The sequence below is a fragment of the Pipistrellus kuhlii genome, unplaced genomic scaffold (assembly GCF_014108245.1).
Source record: "Pipistrellus kuhlii isolate mPipKuh1 unplaced genomic scaffold, mPipKuh1.p scaffold_m20_p_2, whole genome shotgun sequence".
NCBI lineage: Eukaryota > Metazoa > Chordata > Mammalia > Chiroptera > Vespertilionidae > Pipistrellus > Pipistrellus kuhlii.
This window is the reverse complement of record NW_023425515.1, coordinates 35894846-35910080: the sequence shown is the minus strand read 5'-3', so window position 1 is coordinate 35910080 and position 15235 is coordinate 35894846. Positions and strand designations below refer to the sequence as shown.

General features: G+C 37.2%; 1 protein-coding gene across 10 annotated transcripts in view; it reads right to left on the bottom strand.

Annotated features, from left to right (window-relative positions):
- ATP11B (ATPase phospholipid transporting 11B (putative)) overlaps positions 1-15235 on the bottom strand; it is a 110690-nt gene that overhangs the window by 27128 nt on the left and 68327 nt on the right. For 7 of the 10 annotated variants that reach the window (XM_045583720.1, XM_036448584.2, XM_036448582.2 and 4 more), the window contains 6 exons: positions 14295-14448; positions 12865-12967; positions 8921-9066; positions 6593-6652; positions 5105-5232; positions 3082-3220 (listed from right to left, as the gene is read on the bottom strand). In XM_045583720.1, the coding sequence (XP_045439676.1) occupies positions 3082-3220; positions 5105-5232; positions 6593-6652; positions 8921-9066; positions 12865-12967; positions 14295-14448 (730 nt within the window). Of the gene's footprint in view, positions 1-3081; positions 3221-5104; positions 5233-6592; positions 6653-8920; positions 9067-12864; positions 12968-14294; positions 14449-15235 lie in introns of those variants that run through there. The other 3 variants (XM_036448589.2, XM_036448586.2, XM_045583721.1) reach the window with 3 other exon arrangements.

Below are 15235 nucleotides of genomic sequence, written 5' to 3'. Positions count from 1 at the left end.
AAATTACCTAGAAATACTGAAAAACAATGGGTCTCACTCTACTCAGCTCTTGCAGGAGTGCCAGTCTCCTCTGTCAGGGCTATGTGGACAGATGCTAATGCAGCCAGAGCGCCTGTGCCTGGATGTGATGATAGCTGCACATGTCTGATCCCTCAGTACAGTATCTGGTTTTACAGGGGCCAGTTACGTGGAATCTTTCTTAGAAGCAGTTTATTTAGGGCTTCCTCTTGCATTTGAGGCAACACATTCACATGTTAATATTGTTTTTTATGCAATTAGCAAAAGTAATGTATTTCAACTGCAATTAATCAGCTAAGACTACTGCCTCTTTCCATTCTGACTTCCCCTTGAGTTGGTAATGAAAGAAGCAGAGGGCATTTGGGGATCTGGCTAAAGAGAAGTTAGTTGGGCTTATTGTATTGGCTTGGGTTAAGTGGGATCTATTTATGCCAGTCAGTTATTTTCAATATATATTTTTTTATTGATTTTGTACAGAGAGGAAGGGAGAGAGATAGAGAGTTAGAAACATCGATGAGAGAGAGTCATCGATCAGCTGCCTCTTGCACACCCCCCATTGGGGACATGCCAAGGTACATGCCCGTGGTACATGCAACCAAGGTACATGCCCTTGACTGGAATCGAACCTGGGACCCTTCAGTCCCCAAGCCGACGCTCTATCCATTGAGCCAAACCGGTTATTTTCAAGTATACTTAAGCTTATACTTACAGTTTTATGTTCTTTCTCAGTTAAAGGAGGTCTGCCAAAATGTGTAAAGTTTAAACTGTACTAACCCTAGTTCTACCCTGCTCAGAAGAGACAGATGCTCAAAACACTATCACTATTTGCTTATTTTTTGGATAACTTCTTCTAACTGAATTTGTTACCTAATCCTATCTAATAAAAGGATAATATGCAAATTGACCATCACTCCAACACACAAGATGACTGCCCCATGTGTTCAAAGATGACGACCCCCAAGTGGACACAAGATGGCCGCCACAAGATAGTCAGCAGGGGAGGGCAGTTGTGGGCAATCAGGTCAGCAGAGAAGGGTAAAGGCGAGGGACCTGGTCTGCAAGGGAGGACAGTTGGGGGCAATCAGGCTGGCAGGGGAGGGCAATTAGGAGGAACCAGGCCTGCAGGGGAAGGCAGTTGGGGGAGACCAAGCCTACAGGAGAGGGTAGCTGGAGGTAACCAGGCCTGCAAGGGAGAACAGTTGAGGGGGGACCATACCTGCAGGGGAGGGCAGTTGGGGGCAATCAGGCCTGCAAAGGGGGGGGGGGCAGTTATGAGTGACTGGACTGGCAAAAAAGAGCAGTTGGGGGTGACCGCCCTGCAGGAGAGGGCAGTTGAGGGGGACCAGGCCTGCAGGGAAGGGCAGTTAGGGGTGACCAGGCTGGCATGGGAGGGCAGTTAGGAGCAATAAGGCTGGCAGGGAGCAGTTAGGGCATCGATCAGGCTGGAAGTGGAGTGGTTAGGGGGTGATCAGTCTGTCGAGCAGAAGCTGTTAGGGGCAATCAAGCAGGCAGACAGGTGAGTGGTTGGGAGCCAGCAGTCCTGGATTGTGAGAGGGCAACGGGGCATCCCTTCAGGGGTCCCAGATTGGAGACAGTGTAAGCAGGGCTGAGGGACAACCCACCCCTTGCACAAATTTCGTGCACCAGGCCTCTAGTCCTATCTAATAAAGAGGGAATATGCTAACTGACCCTCACACCATTGCAAAGATGGCAGCACCCACAGCCAATAAGGAGGGAATATGCTAATTGACTGCCATGCCCTCAAAGACGGCAGTGCCTTTGCACACCTACCTCCGAATTCCCCTGACCCCTCAGTCTCCCAGCTGCCCAGGGCTGGCTTGAGGTGCAGGCAAGCCTTGGATGGAAGTTGCCCAGCTGCCTAGGGCTGCCCAAGGCTCAGGTAACCAGGGCTGGCTAAGGCTTGTGCTACCAGCAGTGGCAGCAGTAGAGGTCTGATGGAGGCGTCGCCTCCCACCCCTGAGGGCTCCCAGAGTGTGAGAGGATATAGGTCGGGCTGAGGGACCCCCTCTAGTTATTTAATGAAGCCAAATTAAAAAGACTCATTCATTATTCATATGTATGCTCAGCAAATAGAAACTGGGCATCTATTATATCCCGGGCCTTGGGAATAAAACAATGATGAGACAAAATTGCTGACCTCATGGAGTTTACACGTAGTGAAGGAGACAGATAAACAAATAAACTAAAAATATATACCTTGAGGGACAGATTAGTGCTATGAAGAGATGTAAACATACAGTAAGGGGCCAGTAAGTGGTAAAAGGTGAAAGAGACAGCATTTTACAGGAGTGGGCTAGAAAGACTTTCTTGAGCCAGTGATGTTTCAGCAAACCATGTGAGAGAAAAGCATCCAAGAAGAAATACAGGAAGTGCAGAGGTCCTAAAGCAGGAACAAACTGGTCTATACAACTGACAAGAAAATCAGTGTGACTTATAATAAAACACCAGATGATTTTGAGCATATTAGAGAGATGATCATATTATCATTTCTAAAAGATCATGTGGACTGCTGTGTAGAGAACAGCAGGAAGGGCAGAAAACTCTGTAGCACTTCCTAAACATACCAAAAAAATAATTCATGCAATTAAAAGCAAATCCTCATTTCTAAATCCTCATTTCTCATCTAAAAAGGGTGAGTCATAGTATCTCTCCAACAGAATTATTGTGAGGATTAATGGATTTGGGGTATGTAAGAGCTTAGCACAAAAGTAAGCACTAAATAAACAGTAGCTATTATTAAAAACACAGTTCTGGAGTGAACGTCATGCAGGGACATGAATATATCCCCTTGTATTTTTGAAGAGCAAGTTTGCCTGGTACCTTGAGCTTCATATTAAGATTACATTGTATTGCCTTGTTATTTTAATTTGCATAAAATTTTATCAAGTAAAAAACGTTTAAACCTTTTTATAATTGCATTTTAATATCTGCAATTTTATAATTTAAACTGAATTTCACTTTTATTTTTTATGACAGAAAGTTATCAAAAACCAAATTAAATCAAACCATTAATAAACAATTTTTAAAAATTATAAATTTTACCTGGCCATTTCCAAGAAGAGATATATCTTTCCCCATTAGAAAATAGGATCCATAAAAGAAAATGAAGGCATGACTGAAACCCAGGATGGTCCAGTAAAGAAAATTTGCAATGCTTAATTGACGGTTTTTACTAATGTCTCTGTACATTTTTTTTTTAAAAGAGAAGAAAAAGGAACATATTAGAACTCATATTTATTATTTATATAATCAATAATCATTACAATCAAACCACTACTTATATAATAATAATATATAACTGCATAACATCTTAATAGTTCACACTAGAGGACCAGGGTCATGCACCAGTGCGAGTCCCTTGGCCTGGCCTGGGGGTATTGGGTCGAAACCAGCTCTCCAACATCCCCTGAGGGATCCCGGATTACGAGGGGATGGTTCTCGGGTGACGCATACTGGAATTGGGCTCCCTCCTCTCTGGTTCTGGATGCTTCCCCCAAGAACCAAAGCTGCCAAGTCACCACAGCTTGGCAGCTCCTACATTGAGCGTCTGCCCTCAGGTAGTCAGTGCACATCATAGCTACTGGTCGAATGGTCAAATGGTCGCTTAGACTTTTATATATATAGTCTGGAGGCCTGGTGCATGAAATTCATGCATGGGGGAAAGGGGAGTCCCTCAGCCTGGCCTGCACCCTCTCCAATCTGGGACCCTTCAGGGGATGTCTGACTGCCTCTCGCAAGTTGGGACTGCTGACTCCTAACCGCTCGCCTGCCTGCCTGGTCACCCCTAACTGCTTCCCCAATGGCCTGATTGCCCTACTTCTGTCTCGACCTGTACCCAGGACCCAGGATTCCCTTCTCTGGCTAGTCATAGGCACCAGGGACCTGGGCTTCCCTCCCTCTGGCTGGCCGCAGGTATCCAGGACCCAGGCCGGTTTCGCCCTGGCTGGCACAGGGGCGCGTGGATTTGCCAAGGCTGTAGGTGCTGTCACCTGGGACCATGGGGTAGGAGGCTTGTCGCTTTCCCAAGCCACAGAATGGCTGGTCCCCATTCCTCTCTCGCAAGCTCATTTGAGCCTGTCTGGTCCCCATTACTCTCTTGCAAGCTCTTTTATGCTTTTCTAGTCCCCATTCTTCTCTTGCTAGCTCATTTGTGCCTATCTGGTCCCCATTTCTCTCTCATGAGCTCATTTGTGCCTGGATGATTCCCATTCCTCTCTGGACAGTATTAAGTATCTGAGCCCTTACAGTGTGATGGCCATTTGCATATTAGTTCTTTATATATAGGATACTTTCAAATTCATTTTCTCATTTGAAAAATTTTTTTATTTTAATTGTAAAAAGTTGATTTATCTGTATTATACTCTGTTGTAAACATTTAGTCACTCTGCCATGACTGTTCTTTTTAGTGGAGTCATTTTAGTTAGGTTCAGTACTGAGGCTCCCAATAGATTTCATGTCCATCAATAGCTATCATGAGAAAACCAGTCTTTGCCAATCTTGGGTCAAGCCCAGTCCTAGATATCTTGGGAATTCAAGGTTAAATTTTTGCCATTTCCAGATAATTGAATGCCTCTATAAGAGTGGAGGTCAGGTTAATGTGGAAATAAAACTGATTCTGAGGAAAGTTCCACATCTCTGTGATTACTTGGTTCTGTGGAACCAGAACTAATGCAGAGTATATGAGACAAGAATTAATGTCCCTAACTCTTCATTTCATATTGATTACTACTCATAAATTTGGCAATGCCAGAACATAAAAATTAATATTTAAGAAACTCTAGAGACAACCAATTACTGAATAACTTCATTTGTGCACATGAAATAGACTATTACTGGCTTCCAATGGTAAATGTAAATTATACAACTGCTGCCTGATGCATTACCAGGGTAAAAGTGTTCATTCCTAAAAACATTGGAATAATTATGTGTTCAACAATTATAAACTATACAACAACTAAAGTACTTTCCTTAGTAAAGTATTAAACACCAAATATTTACTTATTTTTAAAAATTGGTAACTTGTAATCAGAAATGTTATGGACATTTAATACTGGAAAATACTTACCGATAGAGGGTGGGCTTGTTCTGTAATACATGAGGGTCTATATGCTGTTCCAGTAGACTATATATCAGAATAGGTAGGGAAGTAAAACAAATATTGTATAAAGTCAGGTACACGCTGTCATACAATGTCTAGAAAGAGAAATTGATAGAAATTTTGAGATTCTGAAATATGTATTATACTTATGCATATTAAAAACAAAGAAGCGTATCAAAATAAACAAAACTATGTAGTTTTTTCAATTTATACAAAAATCAATTTTAATAATCCTAATTTGTTTCTGTCTAAGCATTCACATATAATGTTCATAGATTTATATTTCTTGTAGAAATTGGAATATTTTGTTATGCCAAATAATTCTGGAAATACAATGATTTGGATCTACATTTCAAGCTTCTCCACAATTTGGTCACTGTGATATAATTTTACATAATTCTCCTACATGCTTCTAGGTTTCTTACTATCTCTTTGATATGTTACACATTTAGTTTTGCTTTCACTGTTTTGTCTTTGCCTCTAAGTCCTACACTTCCTTTAAGCCATGATTCATGAAACTTTACACATTTATGATAGTTTTCTCTTCTAAACAGTCCTATGTGCTACTATTGTTACTAATTTGGTTAGCACTTTGTCTATGGTTCACATATTGTTTTTATTGTTATTAATATTTTACCTTTAAATATACTGTTAACTCCCTGAAACTTAATCAAGAGATTTGTTCTCCTTGTCATATGCTCTTATAGCATTCTTTACTTCTTTCAAGTAAACAAACATTATTGGCAATCAATGTCTAAGCAGATATTTAGAATTTTAAGTTACAGATTGTAAACTGGAGAAAACAGTAATGGTAGAACAAAATCATGAAAAACCTAAAGTAATTAAGCTCTTATTGTTTCAATAAACTTAAAACAAATGTCTTGATCAATTAAAGATGTATAGTGCAGTTTGTGAAGAGGGTGCTTAATTAGTCAGAAGCAGTAGATCCAAATATGGTATAGTTATTAACTTAGCTATGAGAACTTGGGCAAGTTACTGAATCTCTGTGTATTTTAATTTCCTTTTTTATAAAGTAAGACAGAGTAGATCAGAAATGGGAAATATGTGACATGTGTACAGCTACTGCTAATTAAGAAAAGGGTTTTCCTTCTGAGCCTATAGCTTGAGAACCCGTTTCAATATAGTGCTCCTGCCAATTATTTAGTAAGCTTCTAAGATTAAACCTGTATGTCATCCCTGAACTCGATCACTAGGTAAGTAAGGTTCCTTCCAAATGTAAAAAAAATTTATGTTAAAAAAAAAAAAGGTAATACCCCCAACAATTTTCTGTCCTGGCTTGATATGGATTTTACAGAAATATTACATACACTAATTAGAAGATGTTTTATCTAATTATCAGTAGGATTAGGAAAAATTTCCTCCAAGGATTTATCAAACACTGAATACACATAATTTATTCTGAACGTATAAAAACAAAAGCTTCTATTTACTTACTTGTTGAGAAAACAAACAGTAGAACTGATATAAAAATTGGGGTGTGATAAAGCACACATTCTGAAAAACAAGATTAAATAGAAATAATTAAAATATTTAGGTTCAAAGAAAATTTTTTTAAAATGAATAATGAGTCTAGAAACACAGTCTCAGTTGATATGGAAAACAGATCTGCCTATAAGAACTTGTCCATACAAAATGGGAAAACAGGATTCCCATTTTATTAAAAAATGTCTGAAAGTATTCTACACAGAACTGCAAATGTCAGAATAAAAGGCTCTCAACTTGTATCATTGCCAAGCAATACCGTAATTCTGAATTTATACCTTCCAATTATTATTCAATATTTTCACATACAGCACAAGTAAGTTTTATTTCAACTTTAGGGTATAGTAGCTTTAAAATATTTAAAACAGAATAAATGGAACTGTCAAACATCTGATTTCAATATACTTATGTCACAGCAGAACTATAAGCTAGAAAGAAAAACTGCCACCATCATTATTAACAACTAGAAGATTCATGCACGGGTGGAGTCCCTTGGCTTGGCCTGCAAGGATTGGGCAAAAACATCTCCTGAGGGGTTCCACACTGCAGGAAGGTGGTTCTCAGGTGACATATCCTGAAATCGGGCTCCCTCCTCTCTAGTTCCAGGTACCATCACCCAAAGACCGTAGCTGCCAAGTCACCATAGCTTGGCAGCTCCTGTGTTGAGCGTCTGCCCCCAGGTAGTCAGTGCGCCTCATAGCTACCGGTCAGATGGTAGAATGGTCACTTAGGCTTTTATATATAGATAAACTAGTGGCCTGCTGCACAAAATTTGTGCACATTAAAAGGGATTAGAAGAAATATTTTAATATTGCTATTAGCCCTTTCTCTATAATAGAAGTATCAGAGATGAAAGAAAATTAGTAAAATGTATATGAAAATCTTCCTCTTGTCAGAGTCTGGGGTGCACCACAGCCTCAGGTCCCCTGGCCTGGTGCCGGGAGGGGGGCACAGCCTTAGGTCTCCTGTCAAGCCCCCTGGAGGTGGGGGGCGGGGGGGGAGAGACACAGCCTCAGGTCCTTGCTTATTGCACGTTAAGTCTCATTATGGGAACTCGGCCTCCGCTGTGGGTACAACCATCTTGTGTTATGGAAACCCAGCTTCTGCTGATGACACTGCCATCTTTGTAGCAGAGTGATGGTCAATTTGCATATTCCCTCTTTTATATAGGATATGCAATCTACCTGTGTTCTTTCATTGGCTTGCAGCTATTACTTAATTACAGGTATATAGGCAACATAGGATATTTTGGTGTATTAAATGTCTTGCTACTCAGGGGCTCTTAACTTGAGTTCCACCGAATCCTACCTTCTTTAAAAGAGTCAAGAGACAGAACAGTACTTCAACATAATTGGTTCTCTTGTAACCCTAGGTATTTAATTTTACGCATTTAACACGTTAAGCGCCAAGCATGTTTTGTCTTCCTTTCTAGAAAGTACAGTGTTAGTCACCGGTGATTTACATGGCACTTAAAGTATTAAAAGCCCTATACATCTCACTTGATTACCAGTTATTCATGACACAAAAAGATTTAGAATGCCTGCTTGAAACCATCATATTGAAGTTAAATTAAAACTTACTACTGGTTCAAAACAGAATATAAAAGAAATCAAATTAATTGAGTTCAAATATGCATAAAATAAAATGTATCAATTTTAACTGTAAATTTTTTATGTGTTTTGACAAATTTATACACCAGTGTAACCACTACCACAATCAAACTAGATTAACTTTTCTCTCATGCAAAATTTTCCATATCCCTTTCCAGTCAATTGTATAACCTGCACCCTTGGCACCAGGCAATCTTGATTTGCTGTCAGTACACATCAGACTGATGACTAATAATCTAACTATATTCCATAAACTGTTATTTTATGGAAATGATTTTTAAGAAAAACTGTTATGGAAACCATTTTTAAGAATAATTTGTATGGTGATAGTATTCCTTAAACTGAAGCTTCAACTTACTGTCAATAAATGATTCTAAAATATTTCCATGAGTCTAGCCAGTGTAGCTCCGCAGCTGAGCATCGACCCAGGAACCAAGAGGCCACTGGTTCTATTCCCGATCAGGGCACAGGCCAGGTTGGAGGTGCAATCCCTAGTAGGGGGCATGTAGGACGCAGCCAATATATGATGTTTCTCTTTCATCATTGATGTTTCTATCTCTCTCCCTCATACCCTGCCTTTCTCTCTAAAAAAAAAATAAGAAATCAATAAAAACATTTTAAAAAAAGAAAAAAAAGTAAGTAAAACATAAAATATTTCCATGAAACTCACCTTATAAAAAAAATACTGTACAAGGGTAGCTATTCTAATATAATAAAAGTGACCATGAACAAAGAGCAACTTGGAGAGAAATTTAAATCTTGCTATTGCATAGTCACTGTTTCTTGCAGCTTGTCTTCCTTCTTTACCCATGATTCCTGCAATAAAAGGGACAAAAAGGTAAATTCATTGAAAACTGTTAAGTACAATTTTCATGATATATCTATGAATGTGTTAATTATAGCAGCTGAAGTTGGACTTAGGATACCTATATCCTAAGATACAGCAGAGAGTAGATTGCCAAAAATTTGTTCTAAATCAAATATATAATTAATATAAAACTACAATATATACTAGGCAGGTAGCATCAATTTTCAAAGGTCTAGAATGTAATATAAAATATAATTAATATAAAAATAATGTTGAAAGTCCCAAATCTAGTAAGAACGTAAGTTACACTAATAAGTTCAAAGTATTTAATAGATTTCTAATGGAGAGGATGCTATAAAATAGTTTTAACTTCACTGAACATAAATAATATCCAAACCGAATAATTTGAACCTACCAAAAATGAGCATGTTTGAGTTCTTTAAATTTTTCACACATAACTCAAACAAAATGCACTTTTAAAGTATACTATCATCTGAAATCAGTACATAATTCTATCTGATAAATGAGTATATTTTTAGGTTATGATAATATTCTGTTTTCAAAAGAGTTATTGCCAAGTTCACTTTTTAAATCTGGAAGCAACTTTGAAAAATTATTTTTCAAAATTAAAAATTTAAATTTTTGTCATAAAAGGATAGAAATGTTCGAAAGTGTTATAGGTAAAGACAACTCTATTCATAGCATCTAGAAAAAGAAAACTATTTTTGGTATATATACTTTCAGGATTTTTCCTTCCATATATTCTGTATGTCTATATATTTATTATATGTAAAAACAAGTGTATAAAAATGAGATTGTTTTGTAATCTACTTTTGTCTCTTAATTTATTATTATGGACACAGTTTATAACAAATGTCTTTGACAACAATATTCACATATTTTCTTAAAAGAAATTTCAGAAAGAAACTCACTATAGACTGATTCATTTGCCTCTCAGCATAACCATTATTGCTTGTCTCATTTTGGGTTCTTACAACTGTACTAGAGGCCCAGTGCACAAAATTCGTGCATGGGGGCAGGGGGATGTCCCTCAGACCAGCCTACATCCTCTTCAAACTGGGATCCCTCTCCCAATCCAGGACTGCTGGCTCCCAACTGCTTACCTGCCTACCTTCCTGACTGCCCCTAACTGCTTCTGCCTGCCAGCCTGATCACCCCCTAACCACTCCCCTGTCAGCCTGATTGATGCCTAACTGCTCTCCTGCCAGCCTGTTTGCCCCCAACTTCACTCCTCTGCTGGCCTGATCACCCCTAATTGCCCTCCCCTGCAGGGTTGATCACCTCCAACTGCCCTTCCTTGTAGGCCTGGTGCCTCCCCACTGTCCTCCCATGCTGACCATCTTGTGTCCACATGGACGCAGCTATCTTGATCTTGTGTGTTAGAGAAATGGTCAATCTTCATATTACTCTTTTATTATATAGGATAGAGGCCTGGTGCATGGGTGGGGGCCAGCTGGTTTGCCCTGAAGGGTGTCCTGGATCAGGATGGGGGTTACCTTGGGGGGTGGGGCAGCCTGGGCGAGGGGCCTGTGGTGGTTTTCAGGCCAGCCATGCCCCGTGGCGACCCTAGTGGAGGCCCTGGTATCTGGAATTTATTTACCTTCTACAATTGAAACTTTGTAGTCTGGAGCAGAGCCAAGCCTTCTGCTTGCTCCATGGCTGCCGCCATTTCTGTTTGGATTTGTTTACCTTCTACAATTGAAACTTTGTAGCCTTGAGTGGAAGCCTAGGCTGGCTAGGGCAGGCAGAAATATTGAATTCTAAGCCCTCAATTCTTCCGTTGCCTGGGAAACCCAAGCCTTCCTCCTGCTCTCTGTAGCCATCTTGATTGGGTTTATTTGCATACTCGCTCTGATTGGCTGGTGGATGTGGGTGTAGCGGGGTAATGGTTAATTTGCATATTACTCTTTTATTAGGTAGGATTTCTAGTATCACATGACCCCACTCATCTAGGGGAAATAATGAACAACATAAACTGATGAACAAAAACACACCCGGAGACAGAGAAGCATTCAAACCTCAGAGGAAAAGTAGGGGAGGGTGGGGGTAACGAGGAGAGGTCAACCAAAGGACTTGTATACATGCATATAAGCCTAACCAGTGGTCACAGACAACAAGGGGGTGGGAGCATGCATGGGGATGGGTTTGGTATGGGAATGGGGGGATGAGGACAAATATGTGATACCTTAATCAATAAAGAAATTAAAAAAAAAAAAAAGGAAATTCCAGATGCACAATTGCCAGGTCAACAGGCAAATAATTATAATTTGACTCTTACAAACAACTAATAAGAGCATTTATTAATGTATAGCTTTACCAATTCCAGATTTTATCAATCTTTATAATTTTTGTCACTCTGATAGGCAATATAAACTTGAATTCTTTTGTTTGAGAGAGATTGAATCCTTCTTTCATGCATTTAGTATTCATTTTTGATTTCTCCTTTTCTGACAACTGATGGCTCACATCCTTCCACATATTTCTACTATAGTATTTTTCTTATTCTTAATTTGTTAAGAATTCACATATTAGGAATATTAAGACTGTCATCTATTTTGAAAATATTCTTTACTACTCTGTCTTTAAAATTGTTTTGGGACAGTATTTACTTTTGTCACACATATTGATCTTTTTCTTGCTTTATGTTGGTATTGTATTTAATAGATAGACCTTTTTACACCTCAAAATACACAAATATTCATTAAATTTTTCCTTTATTACTTTTTAAGGTCTTTAACAAGTTTTATCAGTACTTTTTATCAAGTAAGTTGTTTCCCTACTGATGTTTAAATAGCTTTACCAGGTAAGTATCTATCTGAATCTATTTAAACATCTGTTTAAATTTACCCTATTCATCAGTCGATCTATTAGCATACTAGACTCAAACTGTTATAAATACTGTAGCTTTTTTATGCTTTAATATATGATATAGGAAGGTATCAAATTATTAGGGAGAATTATGGGAAACAATATACAAACTGAAAAGAAAATTAAGCTTTCAAAATGAAGATTTAATTATCCTAAAGAAATAGGAGTTTATTTGAAATAAAATAGAAGCATTAGACCCAATAACTACTCCTCACAGGATATTACAGAAATTATTCCAAAATAGGACCAGTAACACTGTTTTCTAAAACTAAAAATTTACCCTTTAACGAGAAACCCATACTTTTCTCTTTACTTCTGTATTTGTATAATAAAATTATTGAGGAAAACAGGTCAGAATATGGTTTAAGTAGTAAATGACTGATAATTTAAATAAAATAATTATAAAATGCTAGGCAAAAAATTTAGAATTAAAGTTATTAAATAGGAAGGCTATTTGGAATTTTGTATTTTATTACTGTTTGGTATGATTTTCTGTCTTTAAAGTTGTCTTTAAAATAAGCTGCAGAATCTTTAGATTGACAAAAAATAACAATAACATTCTAAAACGAGAATTTAAAACCAGGAAAGTATCTATGTAAATTACAAATTTAGAGTTTAAACGGGATAAAATAATATATCAAAGTACTTTAAAAAGTATAAAATTGCATGTAAAAACAAAATTAATTTATTATGAAGGAGAATTGGAATAGAAAAATTCATTAATGTGGTCTTCATGTCTTTGAAAATTTGGAAATAAAATACTCTAAATATTGATAAGGAAATACTATATTACCATGTTGCATTCAATTTTCATTCAAGTATTTGATACTATCTTTTAAGCTACAAAAGAAAAATTCAAAATCCCCAAATAACTGTACCAATGTTAAAAGCTCAGGGAAAAAGAAAAAATCAATCACCTATGCCAACATGTGCTTCTTGTATCATGCTTACATCATTAGCACCATCACCAACAGCCAATGTTATAGGTTTCTCAGGTGAGATTTTTATCAGTCTGATTACCTGAAAGACATACATCTAATTAATCACGGTAAAATTTCAACTTCTTATATTTATAGAAAGTCATTTATCAGAAATGACTCTGTTGAAGGAAGTAGAAAAAATTAATTTTATATCAGACAATAATATTCTCTATGATTGATTTTTTGAGGGGTGTCTTTTTCTACTAGGATGTTAGAAATGTCTTTCAGAATGACACTGCAGAACAGTATTATCTTATATACATAGCCCATGGACATGGGCAATAATGGTAGTGAAGATCTGGGGAATGGGTAGGGGCGGGGAGGAGGAGGGTAAAGTGGAGAGGGATTGAGAGATATCTATAATACCATCAATAATAAAAAAAATACTTAAAAAAAAAAAGCAAAACCACACAGTTATTATCTTGGATTTATTACGGAAGCAAAGATCTTTAAATACAGTTTAACTTTGTAAAAAGCTTAATAACGGTGCAAAAAGTAATAACTATTTGAACTTTGTTAGGCGAAAAATAATTATTTTCAAATATTTAAAAAGCAATCAAAATTAAATTAAATGAAATTTAAAAAATGTTTCTTTGAAATTCTTGAATATACTGTTATAAAGAATCTAGATGTTAGTTTTAGTCTTCATAGACTGAGGGGTCATGCGTTATATAATATAGGCATTAAAAGAAAGTTCTGTGAAGCCAAAAACTACTGAATGCCTAATTTATTAGATCTATATATGAAACAAACCAGTGTTTAGATGTACATTTCAAAGGCTACTATTTGTGAAGGATACAGTCTAAGACCTCAAATTACAAATTTGGAGTTATAAAAAAATATTTGTATAGGCTTTCACTTAGAATCATAGCTGAAATTTAAATCTTTTTGTATATAGTTTAATATCACAATTGGCTTTCCAACTTCTTACTGAAGTTCTATTAATAGCCATTTTTAATAAAGAGAATTTAAATTTCACAAGAATGCAAGAATAAGCAAAGATCAACAGAACCCTCTGAAAATGGATGTGAACTGAAGTCTTACAGGCTCCCTCAGTAGGTAAGTAACTAAATTGTGAAACTTTAGTTGTCAGAGCTCAAATTTGTGTCTCAGGAAAAATCACAATTGCTAACCATCACAGACTTTCTAGGTTATTTATTATGCATAACTGAAATTTCTACATTGACTCTGAAAATTCCAAAGGTCTAATAACATACATGGTTAAAATTCATGAGAAATGACGGACCCGTAGTTAAGAGTCATATACGTACTGCATACCTCCAAATAGACCTAATTCAGTCATTAATCTTAAAAAATACTTTTAGATCTATGTATCTTTAATTTAACTTTTTATAACATAAACATACCTTAGCTTTCTGGAGTGGTGCCATACGACAGCATAATACTGCTGAGCAATTTCTGCAAACATCCATAAATAGTTTTTCATGCTCCCTGAGTGCAAGAGATAGACTGGTCCCATCCACAACCAGCCCATGCTGAATCACATGATCGTCTGTAATTCTAAGACAGAAAATAATTATGTCCTCTGTAAGATACTTTGAAGTCATATTATTTACATTAGCTTAGTAAACAAAAGATTTACTGAAAAATGGACCATTCATCTACAGACTTTATTATCACAAAACTGACATGTCAGGGAACAAACCAAATTTAATGAGGACAACTAATATATTACCTAGAAGTTAAGATTAAGTAGAACTGAGAGTGACCGATATCATGAATTAAAAAGATGATATTCAATTTTACAATGTTCTGATATGTAGACACAGTAACTGTATTTTCTAAATGTGTACTGTAACGTATCATCTCAGTATATTCTCCCAAATTGAGCATAAAGTCTTACTAAAATAAAAACTTTGTTATATTTAGTAAATCCTAATTTTAAAAAATTGAATAAAAACATTCAGAAAAAAATCATAAAGGAATGAAGGAATCCTAACTATTCTTGATATTAACTCCTCCAATGGACTGTAACATGAGATATTATTATGGTGAAACATGGATAACACTTCCCTTGTGGGCATCCTAATATCCTAATATATAAAATTCCAGGGTCCGTAATATCCAAAACCACCGAAGGCTCAACTGACGGGAAGTCAGTGCTGGCTGCCGCTGACAGAGCCCCAACCCAGCACTGACTGCCAAGGGGGCTGCAGATCAGGCCTGACGAGAAACCTGGAGAAAGAAGCAGGGTCTGATCCATAGCCTCCGTGGCAGGTGTTGATCAGCACTTGCCTCTCTCTTTTGCTCTGGGCCTGGCCAGGAGCTGTGCCTCTTTTTCTCTCAG